This window comes from Aspergillus fumigatus, chromosome 4, assembly GCF_000002655.1.
Source record: "Aspergillus fumigatus Af293 chromosome 4, whole genome shotgun sequence".
Taxonomy (NCBI): domain Eukaryota; kingdom Fungi; phylum Ascomycota; class Eurotiomycetes; order Eurotiales; family Aspergillaceae; genus Aspergillus; species Aspergillus fumigatus.
In genome coordinates, this window is record NC_007197.1 from 2,338,849 (window position 1) to 2,353,935 (window position 15,087).

At 50.9% G+C, this 15,087-nt stretch overlaps 4 protein-coding genes across 4 annotated transcripts; all 4 read right to left on the reverse strand.

The window, feature by feature from the left end:
* AFUA_4G09030 (M1 family metallopeptidase) lies at positions 1 to 2,979 on the reverse strand (the record flags this gene model as incomplete). The annotated part of the gene is made up of 3 exons (XM_746829.1): positions 1 to 129; positions 184 to 2,557; positions 2,621 to 2,979. The coding sequence occupies 3 exons, from the start codon at positions 2,977 to 2,979 to the stop codon at positions 1 to 3; spliced, it is 2,862 nt and encodes a 953-aa protein (XP_751922.1).
* A 435-nt stretch (positions 2,980 to 3,414) lies between these two features.
* AFUA_4G09040 (high affinity methionine permease) lies at positions 3,415 to 6,192 on the reverse strand. Its single transcript, XM_746828.2, has 7 exons — positions 5,995 to 6,192; positions 5,688 to 5,887; positions 5,396 to 5,627; positions 4,892 to 5,342; positions 4,569 to 4,833; positions 4,351 to 4,513; positions 3,415 to 4,300 (listed from the first exon to the last, which is right to left on the reverse strand). Exons 2-7 carry the CDS (start codon positions 5,788 to 5,790, stop codon positions 3,901 to 3,903), a joined length of 1,614 nt encoding a protein of 537 aa, XP_751921.1. The 5' UTR covers positions 5,791 to 5,887; positions 5,995 to 6,192; the 3' UTR covers positions 3,415 to 3,900.
* Positions 6,193 to 7,197: 1,005 nt separating this feature from the next.
* On the reverse strand, positions 7,198 to 10,269 carry atg1 (serine/threonine protein kinase ATG1; the record flags this gene model as incomplete). Its single annotated transcript, XM_746827.1, has 3 exons — positions 7,198 to 7,361; positions 7,396 to 10,024; positions 10,141 to 10,269. 3 exons carry the CDS (start codon positions 10,267 to 10,269, stop codon positions 7,198 to 7,200), a joined length of 2,922 nt encoding a protein of 973 aa, XP_751920.1.
* A 1,888-nt stretch (positions 10,270 to 12,157) lies between these two features.
* AFUA_4G09060 (putative phosphatidate cytidylyltransferase) lies at positions 12,158 to 14,888 on the reverse strand (the record flags this gene model as incomplete). Its single annotated transcript, XM_746826.1, has 2 exons — positions 12,158 to 14,256; positions 14,315 to 14,888. 2 exons carry the CDS (start codon positions 14,886 to 14,888, stop codon positions 12,158 to 12,160), a joined length of 2,673 nt encoding a protein of 890 aa, XP_751919.1.
* Between the last annotated feature and the right edge of the window lie 199 nt (positions 14,889 to 15,087).

Consider the following 15,087-nt stretch of genomic DNA (forward strand, 5'->3'; position numbering starts at 1 on the left):
CTACAACTTCTCATTTCTGAGGTAACCATTGGACTTCAGCCAAGACTCAACGTCAGCGCGGTCACGCTTCAGCCATTGGACCTTGGCCCGGATAGCATCCAGACTCTGCGAAATCGCACGATCATAGCCCTAAATAGTCAATTAGCCATGTATCTCTAGAAACTAACAGGCGACAAAACTCACCTTGGTATCCTTGTTCTCAAAAAATGTCTGCACATCCTTCAACTGCTCCTCGGTGCAGAAGCTAGCAGTGCAGAGCTGAACAACTGTGCCCAGCATACCAAGTGCAGGGGGCAGACGCTTGTAAAGGGCGTCCCAGTTCGTCTTCATCCAGTCCCAACGGGCTTCAATGGCAGCAGGCGAGCCACGGAGTCCTCCGAGAGGCATGTAGATATCCTGGTTCTTAACCTCATCACTGCTGGCCAGGCCCAGAGTACGCTGAATCAGAGCGGGATCTTCGGCAGAACCGAGGCAGCGCAACGCGGTTGTCTTCTCATCAGAGGTAGGAGCGTTGCGGAAACGGTCCAGTACGACATTGTATTCCTTCTCTCCGCCGTGTTTGAGGACGATGGAGAAGACACTACCGCGGATGTTAGGGTGGATGGCACCCAGGTCACCACCAGCAAATCGCTGGAACATGTCCTGAGCGGCCTTGACGACAACAGGATCTTCGGCCATTCCTGCGCTACCGAACATAAGAGCCTTGAACTGTTGCAGAATATGGCCGTCCTTGTCAGAGAACTCCCAGCCGAGCTCCTGTGCCTTGCTACTAACAAGCGAGCGCTGGAAGGCCATAAGAGCATCCTTTGTCTGGCTGTTCTCGAATATCCAGGCGGCTCTCAGGGTACCGACACGGGTCAGAATCTCGTTCCAGACGACGAACTCAGCTTCACTATCGAAGCCCTTCAGGAGGGACAGCAGACCAGAAGTGCTCTGATAACCAGACGCAGCCAGAGCACCAGCATCTGCAATCATACCTGCACGATCCTCAACTGTCAAAAGTCCCTTCTTGGCTGCTTCTCCCAGCTTGCTGAGCCGCTCGGGTGGGTAAGAAGTGCGGTAAATGGCGGAATGGTCAGCATTCAGCTTGTAAAAGTCAAGGTCGGGAACCTTGAATTCACCCTCACGTTCAGTGAGCATTGTGTTCTCGTCAATGCCCTGCTTGGTGCGCAAGCCCAAAATGACGGGGTACAGTGTTGTGTCTTCTTCGGGACGCACATCGCCCGTGCGCAGGAAACGGTTTTGCTTCAGCTTGATCGAAGAAGCGCTGGGATTTTCCGTCACAGAGACGACGGGGAACCCAACATTCTTCGTCCAGATGTCCATCACCTTCTCCACCGGCTTGCCGCTGGCGTCAGCAAGGGCGGACCACAGGTCACCGGTTTGAGTGTTGCCGTATGCGTGCTTCTTAATGTAGTTACGTACACCCTGGAGGAACACATCTTCTCCAAGGTACTTGGAAATCATGCGGAGGACCGAAGAGCCCTTCGAGTAGGAGATGGCGTCGAAAATCTGATTGATCTCATCTGCCCGTTTCACAGGCACCTCGATGGGATGGCTGCTGCGCAGAGAGTCCAGAGAAAGCGCGCTCTGCAGACTGTCAATGACATACGTCTCCCAGACCTTCCACTCCGGGTAGAACGCGTTGCAGGAATACCACGACATCCAAGTAGCAAATCCCTCGTTGAGCCACAAGCCGTCCCAGAAGTCCATCGTCACCAGGTTTCCGAACCACTGATGCGCCAGCTCATGTTGGACGGTTTCTGCAATGCGCTCCTTCCGAGAGGCACCGCTAGCCTTCTCGTCCAACAAAAGATCAACAATACGGTAGGTGATCAGACCCCAGTTTTCCATTGCTCCAGCACTAAAGTCAGGCACCGCTACCATGTCCATTTTGGGCAGCGGGAATTCGCTATCAAAAGCCTTCTCGTAGAAGGCCAAAGTCCTCGCGGCAAGATCCAGGGAGAAGCGGCCATGCTCGATGTCCTGATCTGGAGTGGCATAGACACGGATTGGGACACGAAAGTCCTTTGTCTCGATGTACTTCAGATGACCGACGATGAAAGCAACAAGGTATGTTGACATCAGGGGAGTGGTGTTGAATTTGACGGCCTTCTTGGCACCTCCCTGAACCTCGGTCTCAGAAGCGACGTCCATGTTGCTTAGGCAAGTCATGCTCTTATCAGCAATCAACGTGACCGTGAACTTGGCCTTGAGTGCAGGCTCGTCGAAGCAAGGGAAAGCCCTGCGGGCATCGGTAGGTTCCATCTGGGTCGAGGCGATGTACTTGGTCTCCCCATTGGCAAGCTTATACGACGAACGGTAGAAGCCAGCCATATTGTCGTTGAGAATGCCACTGAAGGTGAGCTTCAATTGCGCCGAGGATCCAGCGGGGATGGTTTTGGCAAACTTGATTGTCGCCGTCTGGTTGTCCTTGTTGATCGAGATATCGGGGCTCGATGTGACAACGGAGCCCTGAGACGAGACGACGGCTTCATGAATATCAATCTCATTGGTATTGAGGGAGATGGAGGTCGTATCTTCGGCAACCTCAAGGCTATACGTGGCATCAGCGTCCCGAACCGCCGTAGCAAGCAAACATCTCGAACAGAAAACCTACTCAATGATCACGGTTCCGTCATATGTGAACTTCTCGAAATTGGGTTCAAGAGTAAGGTCATAGTGCACCGGCTTGACGTTGGTAGGCAAGACCTCACGGCCATGGGTGACGTTGGTCGAGCCCGAAGGCACGTCGGTTCGGCGGGACATGCACATCCTTCGATAGGAGCAGTAGCGTTTGGCAACTTGGGAAAGGGGAAAACGACGGGGGGCGATTCGATTGACGGACGTTGATGGGGAGGAGGAGAAGAGAGAGGCGGATCGAGAGAGGAGTAGGAGGGGCTTTGTAGAGGGTGAGGAAAGCGGTGGCCTTGCTGAGTTCAGAACCAGCGGTAACCGCGCAGAGGAGAATCGACGCATGAACCCCGCCGGTGGAAGAAACAGAGAGGAAAGAGGGAGAAAAGAAGAAAAACGGTGGGAACAAGAGGATGAGAGTCAATTGATGAGAATGACAACAGCACAATTGAAGTCCAAGAACCGCGGATGGTGAACAATGGTAGAGACCGATCTGTAGAACTGGCTACAATCGGCATCAACCCGGAAGAAAACGACGATGTCTGATCCGAAATAGAAGGCGGTGGAAACAAAAACATGAATAATGGGCTCATAACTTATGCTATTCAGTACATTACACCTCGAATACCCTCACCGCTTTAGCACCACAGCTTGAGGCGTCACGGGAGTCAAGCTCTTACGTATGCTAAGCCTATATGAGACGTAGCGTATCACGTGACATGCTTACTTTTTGCTCGGGAATCTTTCTCAACCATCTTCTTTCCTCCTCTCATTCTTCACGCAAGTCACAACAGCATATGCCAGGCTTCCTTTTGAGGAGTACACTGTGGCAGATGCCTCTTCCTATGCCCATGTGGCATTACTTGCAAGACGGTTCTCCAGTCAGTTTGAGGGGTTCATGACAGCAAACTATGCAAATCTTGTGGATGGGCTTCCATAGAGGACTGGGACAAGAGGCATCCTTAGAGAACTTTTTTTAATCATTTGAGTCCTAGCTTCACTGACCAGGAAATAAATTCTTCTACGGCACTCTCTATTGGGGTATTCGTGAAATATGGAAATGTATTTTGTGCAACAGAAAATCAAGATGCTTGTTGAATGCTGCCTATAAATGCCTCCAAACTCCGAAGATATGCCAGGGTATCCAGTTCCTCCCTTTATACACATTAAGATTATGCCATGAGGGCAAGATGTTGAATCATGTCGTCGTAACCGGAGAGTCTCATCTGACGCCGCTTGGCTGACAAGAGAAACTCGAATGCGAGATCAAACTCGCTCGGCTTCCGCGAGCGGCAGCCGAGTGAAAACGCTTCTGGACCAGCCATCAGCGTCAACCACGGTTTCTTTTACCAGCATGTAGCGACCAAAGCGTGGCATCACAATAGCCCACACCACGTAGTATATTGCGCCCAAGGCAAAGATGCCGAGCGCCACGACACAGTGAAGATAGTAGGGAAGTTCTTCGTAAACACTCTTTCCCTCCGAGGGCGGAATGTATGGCGCAATAACCAGGTATATGTTGGATAGGAAGAAGAAGATGGTGACTGGGAGTGTCGCGCGGATCCCGGGAGCCCAGTCAGGAAAGCGTGTTGAACGCGTGAGGTAAATATAGATGAGACCGCCGGATACGAAGACGTTCACAATGGATAGAGGATACGAGATCAGGCTTGACGGATTAGCAGCGCCTCAGCTGAATTGATGCAAGGGCGGACTCACTTGAGCAGGAAATTGTATGCATCACCCGGCGGGGGAGCCAGCATAATGATGATTGAGACGACCCAGTGCTCAAACAGACCAGCAGCTGGCGAGTGGAACGGCTTGTTACTCGCCCAAAGCCTCGAGAAGGGCAAAACACCCTCACGGCCAAGTTCTTGGACAACTGCCGAACTTGTTAGTTCTTGATACAACACCAGGGGCAACGAGCTTGAACATACTTCGTCCTTGGGAGAAAATCACGGACAACACATTTCCAAAAGCCGACAATGCCACGAAGACGGACATCACCTTCTCCGCACGCGCGCCGAACATATTCCCGAAGAATTTGGCTGCCACCGTTTGGCCCGAAGAGAGCATATCTTCCTTGGACACGGCAGCAAAGTAGGCGATATTGCATAGCATGTAGAGAATGCCCACGGATCCGATAGCGATCGGCGCCGCGATCTTCAGCGTGCGTACAGGGTTCCTCGTCTCGCTCAGAGCCTGTCTTGCAGTCAGAATACCAGTCAGAGAAGACAAGTCACGACTGCGAATGACTCACATAGTTGGCGTTGGAGTATCCGATGAACGACCAGATGACGTTGTACAAAGCCATGACAATACCATAACCGCTGCCAGTTGTGCCCTCAAAAGCATTTTTGAAGTTATGAGGCGTCTCGGCCTCGGTGTGACCGGCTAGCGCCACCCAACCAGCAACAATGACAAATAGGATAATGACCAGCTTGACCACACCAAGCAAGTTCTGGAGACGGAGACCCCATTTCACAGCAAGAGCGTGGATGAGGAAGGCAGCTGTGACGCAAGCCAATCCAATACCGCGCTGATTCCACCGATTGACCTCCACATCGGCAGCATTGAGGATATACTCGCCAAACACGACACTGTTGCTCGCAGCCCAGCCCAGCAAGACAGCGTACGCAGCAAACATGGCCGTAGCCAGGAACTTGGGTTTTCTGTAGACGTATTCGAGGTAATTCTTCTCGCCGCCGTTCCTAGTAGTCATGATGAGTATGGTGGAATCCACATACACGCAGGGGGATCATACTTCGGAATAGCAGTACCCCATTCCAAGTACACCGCGGTACCCGCCATGGCGATAGCAGTACCCGCAACCCACATGAAGAGCGATAGACCAACGCTACCACACAATCCCAAGATTGTTGCCGGAGTAGCAAAGATACCGGTACCAATGACACGATTGAAGATCAGAAAAGACGCACTGACGACGCCGATCTGCCGACGGTCGTCTGGTGTCGCATCAAAAACATTGCCCTCGTCTGGATAGAAACATCAGCACCGATATCTCCCTTGAGCAGCGAACATAGAGCAGGACATACACAACTGGGAGACTCCGTCCACCCTCCGTGGGGTCTCGCTGAACGGCTTGTCCTCAGGCATGGCGCCTTTCTGATGAATCGACTCTGTTACCGGGTCGTTCATGGTGTAGCTCGTGTAAAAATGCCTACTTCAAACGGTCTGTTTTTCTGGCTCCTTGAGCACGGAAGCAGCTCAATTTCAATGCAGGAGCAAGTAGGCACTATGCGGTCAAGTGCGGTTAGCGATGGCACGATATGGATTAAAAGATGATGATGTGCTGGGTCTAAATATGATGCAATTGCCACTGCCTGTTAGCGGAGCAGATACCTTGTCAGAAAAAAAAAGCTCAAAATAATAGAGCGAAAATGCTCGTGGGCATCAATCGGAGAGGTATAGTTCGGGATGCCGAGTTGCCGTCAATACTTCATATTCCAGTCCAACGAAGATATGAAAAGAAAAAAGGGAAATATGCAACAAGAATGATTAAATGGACTACCGAAGAGAAGGGAGAAATAGAGTCAAGTCAAAAAGCAAAGGAAAAAATAAAAGAAAAAAAAAAAAAAAAAAAAAAAAAAAAAAAAAAAAGAAGAAGAAAAATAGGAAAGAATGATATCAATTAAGGTGGCATTGTTGCACTGACTGAGACATTCGCCATGTGGTCGGCGGATGGTGCCAAACGGCCAATGGAGTCGGCAAGAAAAAAATTTCCCTGGCGCAGCGGAACAGGAGGCTCGGGAGTCTCCACCAAGAGCACGCTCAGCAGCTCGTGAATCGTAGAAAACAGTGGCCATGACACATAGAAATCGATCACGCAATTTTCGTCACTTCTGGAAGCTCGCCAGCTCCATCTAGACTGTCAGTACGTAGCATCACACTAATTACAACTCACCACCGCCATTGTTCAAAGTTCCAACCGCCGCTCATACAAGACACAAGCACCGGATTCAATGTTTCAAATAATCAATCTCAGTAGGCAGATTGGTAATTTTCGTCTGATTCTTTATGTACAGAATTGTAAAGCTCGTCGGACTGGTAATGATTAGTTCCGCCCGAATCAATAGCACGATCATGCACCCTGGACTCCCAAATCAATTGATTACTCGCAGCCATGAATCATCCCAAGTGGTCTTGACAATCTGCGTATATCCGTCAAAAACTTCAACGCCAGAAGGCTCAGCCTGTAATGAAAAAGACAAAGAAAAAGCGAAATGGATATAGACTGGTCAAGGAATATTGGATCCGAGAGCAGTAAAGTTGAGCCTCGATCGATCGATAATCAAATGCGCTTGGGAACTAGGGTCACAATAGAAATGTAGAAAGAGATACGGCCAAAGGGGGGAAAAAAAAAGAAAAGAAGAAAAAGAAAGCCTGCGGCAAGCTGATAGGCAATAGGTAGAACAGTCATTGAACATATGTCGTATCAAAGACATAATATAATGCAGCGGAAGGGTCAGAATGCCTTCATGTAGAGCATGCTGAGCACAAGGAATAAGTCGGAGTGGACCGAAACACTCCATGGAGGGCCCACGCTTACTTCGGCGGCGTTGCACCCACGGAGACCGGATTTGATGAGGCCATCTTGCTGGGAACATTAGCAGAAGGTGTCGGTGCTCGTTTCGCAAGAATCGCCAGCTTCTTGCGAAGAGCTGCTAGCCGACTCCGGATGCTGGCGACAACTGCCTGGATCGTCAGCACTAGTTGGTTTCCTGCTCGGCGGGAGCGACTCACGCTTTATCACCACTTGCCGTTCGTCAGCCTGTACAGCATCAAGCACAATTTTGTCGCTATCCTTGGACGTGTCGTCCTTGTCTTGTCCAAATCGCGGCACTTCACCATTCTCCAGTACAGCTTCCAGCATTCGAATGGCCGTCACGTACGCTATTTCGCACCCAGACAGATCTTCGCCGGTGAGCTCGTTAATGGCCGCCGTGCGACTCATTTCCAGTGCACGGTCATACATTAGCTTCTCTGCGGAGACGCCAGGGCTCACAACGACGTCTACAGACGCACCTGACCCCAGCGAAGAGCCAACCGAGTGGTTGTCCGGGTGACTAGGGTGGTCAGGTGGCAACCGTTTTTGTGCCTCGATTAGCTTGAGACGGACGAATTCTCCCTTCTCTAACACTTCGTTGAATCGGTTTCGTATCCACTGAACGACATTGTTGATGCGGGTTCCAGCAAGTGTACTCGCTCCATTGGCTCGGCTCATGGCTGAATCCCCAAAACCATCTCCTCGATTCTTCCGTGCCCACCAGGCTCCTGCTATGTCCATCGATTTCGCTAGCAAAGAGAGCGCTTTGACATAAAGAACCAACGCCTCCTCCGACAATGTCACAATAGCATCTACCGTGAGACCTCCATCAGCCGAGTCAGGATTCTCCCTCTCTCCGGCCAAATTGAGTTTGGATGATGGATCGGTCTGGACCGACGGCGCAAGGGGAACGAGCTGCTTATATTTGACTTCAGCAAATCCGTATACGACGTCACTGCGAGTAGCACATTCTTCCAGAATTTGGACAGTCTTTGTATCCTCGTCCAGAGCCAGATTACTCTTCGCCCCGTCTCCAATCATCAAGCTTCCATGCGCGGGATATGCGGGAAATGGATTGTAAGCAAGAGGAGGCGACCGTCCCCCCTTCGTAATAGCCAGGGGTGGAGAAAATCCCATGCCAAACAAGCGTCCACTGGCCATATTGAGCGCCTTCGAAATGGCAGACGTTGCAGAGGTGGGACTCTGCCCGTATCGACGCTCATATGAGCCCTGACGATTGTGCATTGAATCAGCACGAGAACGTCCTGAAAGGACCTGCATGGCCTTCCCGACAGTAGCTTGAGGTGGTGATGGGTTCGATGGCGTCGGGCCGTGTACTGTCGACCGACGGGACAAGGCGCCCGTCTGCGCACCTCTTGAAATGTTGCCCTGAATGCGGGGGCTATGCGCCAACTCGTCTGCAAAAGCGTTCACTTCCACCGCACGCTTCTCTACAACGACATAGTCCCTCTCGAAAGCAACATCTTGTGCTGCCCGTTCTCTTTCTTCTCTCAATTTGTCCGCCTGTCTGTCTATCTGTGGGGAACCTTCGGAGAATGTATTCCGACCCTTCTGTCGTTCCATGGCTGTAAATGTAGCATTGCGATCAACAAGTTCTTGTCGTCCTGGGGCAGTTGCATGGCTGACAGCACTAGGTCTTTGAGGGTAAGTCATCGGCGGCGTTGACTCTTTGGGAGTAGATGGAGGCCTGTCCCCGCTTCCTATTCGGCGCATAGGTGTTGTAGTCTGGGGTGTGCCAAATCTCTGGTTTTGAGAAGGGGGCCGCTGTGTAAGACCAGTATCCCCCTTTGGCAAAGACGGACCCTCTCTTTCGCGCTCCGTACCGCCTGGCACAGTGGCTCCCGATCGGGAATCGGGTCTCGGAGTTGCTTCTGCTGTTTCTGGATCAGCAGGGGGGCCCTGGGGTATCGATGGCAGATCGTCAGCCACCAAGCCAGGAATAGGACTTGTGATCACGCCATTTTGAAAGAAGTCGGGAAAGTTCAATCTCTCGACGGGATTTCTCTTCAGAAGAGCCCGAATAAGCGCCTTTATTTCATCAGATGCCGGGTTCTCCTCGGGAAATTTGATCCTATCCTCTCCTTTCTCGATCTTGCGAAGCAGTTCCACATGATTTGTCGCTCTGAAAGGAGGCTTGCCTACAACCATCTCGTACAGCACCGTGCCCACGGACCAGAGATCAGCTTTAGCGTCATACTTTTCGTACCGGAGGATCTCGGGGGCCATATATAATGGCGAACCACATAATGTTTCCGCCAGTGATGTAGCAGGAAGTGATCGAGCGAATCCAAAGTCCGCAATTTTTAGAAGGGGTAGTGACTCAAGCCCGGTTGCAGGGTTAAAGGAATCTTCGCTGCCTTTGAATGGAACTACTTGAGTGACGCCACTGCGATAGGACGAGGGCGAAGGACAAAGCAGGAGGTTTTGTGGCTTGATATCGCGATGAATGAGGTTCCGGTCGCGAAGAAACTTCAGGGCGCTCGCCAGCTGCTTAAGGAAATGCCGGACAACAACTTCGTTGAGGGCGCCACCGGGAGGATTCGGATACTTGGCGATCATATCCCGTGTGTACCTATGATCTCCAAGAGTATCTCGGCGCTTGATGAATAGGGACAGGTCGCCCAGAGCGCAATATTCCATCACCAGATGAATGTGGGAGGTGGTTTCATGGCAATCGATTAGCGCAACGATGTGTGGATGGTAGAGGCCTTTGAGGATATGAATTTCAGAAGACAGGTTGTCCTTCAACTTCTTATTCAACTTCGAGAGGTTGACCGACTTTATGGCGACATACGTGCGTGTTTTCTAGTAAATTGTCCAAGCTGGTTAGCGAGAGATGCCTATGGATCAAGAAGGGAGTATCATCACCAAGAGGTAGATGAAAGGTAGGGTGTGATAAGGCTGAGTGAAGCAAAACTCACAGTATGAACACCCTGGTAAACCGTAGCAAAGCTCCCTCGACCGATCTCATCCAGCCTTGTGTAGCGACCGATAGACATCTCGGGTTGAGGGGTCTCCCTCGACCTCCTCGAGTGGTGAGTAGATGTCATAGTCTGCAGCAACCAAGCACGTCCTGTCAACTACACGACTACCTCAGCAGCAGCAGTAACGTCGACGGATGATGGGGGCCCATCAGGGGAGTAAGAGATGAACTCTGATCTGCCAGTGCACCGGAAAGGCTGGAGTGAATAGGCAGAGATGGAACCGTCGGGAGACAAGTATGGAAGGAAGAAACAGGTGGGTGAGCCAGAAGCCGTGGAACTGTGGCGGAACAGGCTGAGCCGGTCGTTTGAGATCAAAGACCTAGACCGTAGAAAACCAAAAGTTCTCTGTATGATAGTCAAGTTATCGCAGCGTTCTGGATCAAATCAGTTTAAGCCCAAGGATGCAGAGGTAACAAAGCGGTGAGGCCGCAAGAGGAGCTGCACGGTAGATAGGCGGCAAAAGGACAATGATTGTTTGATAAGGAAAGCTCCAAGGTACGCAAAAGAGTTAGGAACACCAGAGCTGACGATTGTTCATGAAATGTCAGAGGCATCCAAGTCAAAGGCAAAAAAGTAGGTTGCGAGATCGGCTAGTTGAAGATAGGTAGGAAGCAGCTTGATCCAAGGAACGTAATGGTTGTCGACTATGGGGAGGAAAGGGTCGACAGTTCAGGCAGTAGTAGGTGTAGGAGGAGCGTGACCTACCTAGCGATAACAGATGTTCGGAGATAAACCTCAGGCAAAAGTCAGGTAATGTGACTGGGGAGAGGTCTTAGATAAGGCGGTCAGAAGGGCGGCATCGCAATGGGAGATGATCAGGACCAATCAAAGCAGATGATGCAGCGATAAGCAGGAGGCAATGAAGTTGACTAGGGTACTCCGTTCTTGGTCGGGTACCCCCCAGGTTCATTAGGTAACAACAGTAGCACGTCCGTGGAAACAACTACCTTATGGTTAGGGACCGAGTAAGTAGATGAGTGCTTGTGATGACAATGATGCAAATGATGCAATCTGACAAAAGAAAGGATGGGAATGATGAAGAAGATGAGCAATGGAGATGACTTGGGGATGATGATGGGGACGAATGACAAGAAGCGGCTAAACCGCTTAAGGTAAAATAGCTCTCTATCTGAATCCCCACCATGGAGATCCATCCATGATCGACAATGGCCTGAGGCCGGAACGGCTATTTTTCGAATCTTACAATTTCCATGATTGCGCCGTTCTTGATATCGAGTCAGTCAATTACAGTGTAGGTGCTCTAGCTCTAGTTAGAGAGGCCATTTCTACCTGTCCATCTTTTGCAGGCATCATCTGTCATGGTCTTAGGTGACTCGACTTCCCAAGTACCTTGGCATGTATGACTCACTCAAATGAGACTTCAAAGCTGCGATACCTAATTCAAAGCACTTGAAGGTACTGAAACAGGTAGTAAATCAAGTGACTCAATAACCTTAAGGGTTCATGCGTGATCACGCAACTGTTCACCTGCTATTTTAGTTTAGAGTTTCTGAAGTAACCGACAGCGTCCAGTACCTCATACTTGGTTGTGATGTGCCCACTGCATCATTGGAACGGATAGGCAGACTTCGCTCATCTCTGGTTCTCTGTTGGTGTATGATTCGAGACTTGTCCGTTCGGAGTAGAAACATATTTCTAAAGTAGATTGAGGAAAAGAGAAACGCTCTCTAGTGCGCTTCGTCTAAGCGCTTCAAAATCAGGGGTCATGCATTATGCCTAATGTCATCAATATAGAAAGAATCGTATTCATCAGTAGCTTTATATCCAGTGGTCTTGTAGCTGATTCAAGCACCGGATTGCTCTGTGCTCTCTTCCAGCAAGCCAAATTGGTAGCAACGGAAATCGGGAGGACGATATAATACGCAAACGCTCAGACCTGTAACTCATTCTTCCGGAGGAATCGCCTAGAATCAAATGAGATTCAGGTAATCTATCATAGACCGAGCCCTCTGACCAGCAACCAGAGTATGATCGGCACAACAACATTATCATTGCATCCAGTGAGAATCGCTTCGGTGGCACTAGTCGCACCAGCGGCCAGAATGGCTTTGAGAACCGTAACAAGCAAAAGATGCTGCCCTGGCTCATCCGATCTGTTCGTGTGCCATTGTCCTACCGCGAGCCAGATGCTCCCGGACAAAAGCCCACAGAAGACTGCGACGACAAAGGCCACGCTGCCCTCGATGGACTTTCCACCTCCCCAAAACCACTTGCGCCGACCGAATCGCCTGCCGATCAATGAGGCGGCTGCATCTCCCATGCCAACGCAGATTACACCACTGACCATACTGACATCCCTTGAGCTGATATTCCATCCGCTCCAAGGACTATCTCCCGTCCGCGGGACATCAGCCAGGGAAAGCCATAGAGGAATGGCGCATCCGATGAGAAGAAAGATATGAGAGATGATAACGGGGCCCCGATGGTCACGACCATCGACGTAGGGCGCCAGGAAATACGTCAGTGGCCGGGATATCGGCGGAAGTTGCGAGGCTCGGAAAAGGTCTAGGAGGAGAAAAACCGCCAGGACTAATGCAAGAGCCAGAGCGCAGAATGCCGGATCGACATAGACCGTTGGGAGGAACATCAACACCATCATGCCGTGAAAGACTTTGCGTCTTGTGTCTACTTCCGCGACGGACCTGAGCTTGAAGACGACAACCATACCTGTCAGAAATACAAGGATGCAATAAGCAGTGATGATCAGGCGTGTATTCGCTTCACCAAAAGTGCTTTGACGAAGGTGCTCAACCCAGCCGAACGAGCAATAAGCGTTAAGGCCCTCCTCGTCCAAGCGCACCGGTAGAGATATCCAGTGGTCAAGATTCCACATAACAACCCAGAACCTGAACCACGATATATTACCGAACAGATAGCCAAGGGCCCATCCAAACGGTTCTTCTCCACCTAATGCTTGTTCACCAACGTATTTTCGAATCGGGCCAAGGATTATCACTAGTACAGCGGCGTACACGTAGAGAGCATAGAGCCACTTGCGTACTTGAGCCTGGGGTACAGTCATTGTGAGGAATGACGAGAGCCCAGGGGCCATTGATCGCTTCCGCCTGCCACTAGGGGTCGTCCGGACTCGCTCGGTGCGCACAACTTCCACAAAAGTTGAGATGGTGTGCCGCCGGCGGTGTGTGGCAGCCGTATGCCGCTCAAATATCTCCTCTGTGCTCACTTTATCCACGGCGGAGATAGGTTTTTTAATCGCGACATTGTTCCGAGTTTCCTGCATAGTCTTGCGTGATTTGAGCAAGCGGCCTGGTGAGTAGTCGCTATCTGACATGGCATCTTCGGACGAAGCGGTCCGACTCAGCCTCTGGCAGACCTTGTGGTCGATCAAATTCAAGATATTCTTTGGTGACCGCGATGACCGCGACGACCTGGGGGATCGCCTGAATTTCCAGGTGGGAATCCTTGCTAGAACCACCTCCCATCGAAGGACATGCCGACAAGAGGCGAAGAGGCAGAGACCACCGAGCCAGAGGAGTGCCTTGAGTATCTCTGCTTGTGGGGAGGCCGCAAATAGAAACAAATTAATCAAAGCGGTCGCCAGAAGCTGCAATTCCGCTGGAAGGATACTAGTAGTCAACAGGAAATCTAGAGTGGGTATCAATGCTTGGTGCAAAGGAAAAACAAGAGTCAATTGCTCCGAATTGAGAGCACGAAAAGAGAGAGGTGCAGGTGTTGAGCTGTCTATGGACCAATGCTCCGAAACCAATATGGGTATCAAAGTAATGAACCAATGAGGAATGCTGTGACCATTAACCAAACCGTGTAGAGGAACGACCGGGGCCGGTAACGACGCGAGGCTGAGGAGGATATTGGGTAGTATTAACGGAGGTCTATGGTGTGACAACGACAACGAGACAAGGATCGGTATCAAGATCGGATAGAGGAGAGGAGCAGGCTCAAATTTCGATGGAACTGTGAAAGAGAATAGTTTGGAGAACCGTAGGCGTCGTGTCTGGTGTAGCGGGTATATCGCATAGAGGACAGTCACAATGAGAGTATGAGCAAGGAGCTCTGCCCCAAATCAGTAAGCCGTACTTCGCACAGTCACGAGACAGGGTCAGTCACAAACCTTTTCTCCATGTCCGCGCAAACGCTCTGGCATCGTCCTGCCATAAGACAACACCACCTACAGAGAGCAACAATGCAGTCTCTGAAAGCCTCCGGAACACCTCGATTCGAACCTTTCTGCGGGCCTTATCTCTCAGCTGGCGTACTTCGGCTTGTGCCTCATCTCCCGAGCTCCTCCGCGAACTTCGCGACGACGTTGACCGGGTGAAAGATGGCCACGTCCGCAAGGTCGGATACCATAAGTCACTATCGTCCACGCCGTTCCAGCTAGATCGAAGCCCTTTGTGTGGCCGCGGTGGTGGGGCCGGTAGGCCTTTTAGGATACCTGTACTCTCATCGTCGGCTTCTGTCCCGCTATCGCTGGAGGTCTTGGCCCATTGTGACAAGTTCCGAGACGGTCGATCGCTGTGGTCTGTCAACACTGACGGTGTGTCGGCACAGTTCAGACCCTTTCGGTGGTATGGATGGGGTGAGCGAGATAATAGCCGGAGAGGGTAACCAGCAGGGAATCCTAAATCGCTGGCGTTTTGGCCGGGGGTAAGTTCGTCTTCTTCCTCGCTCAGCTTGGAGGCCATGGCGCCATGAATGGTATCGGAAAGAGTCCTATAATAACAAATACGTCATGTCGGGTTGGGAGTGCGGAGAGGAGGTTACTGTTATAAATCAAATTAGCAAAAGGAACATCTCAATATAAGCAGAATATCACTTCTTTTCACTCACACAATTGCTAGAACAGAAGATCGGCTCGTAACGACTGAAGCGAACGAGGCGGAG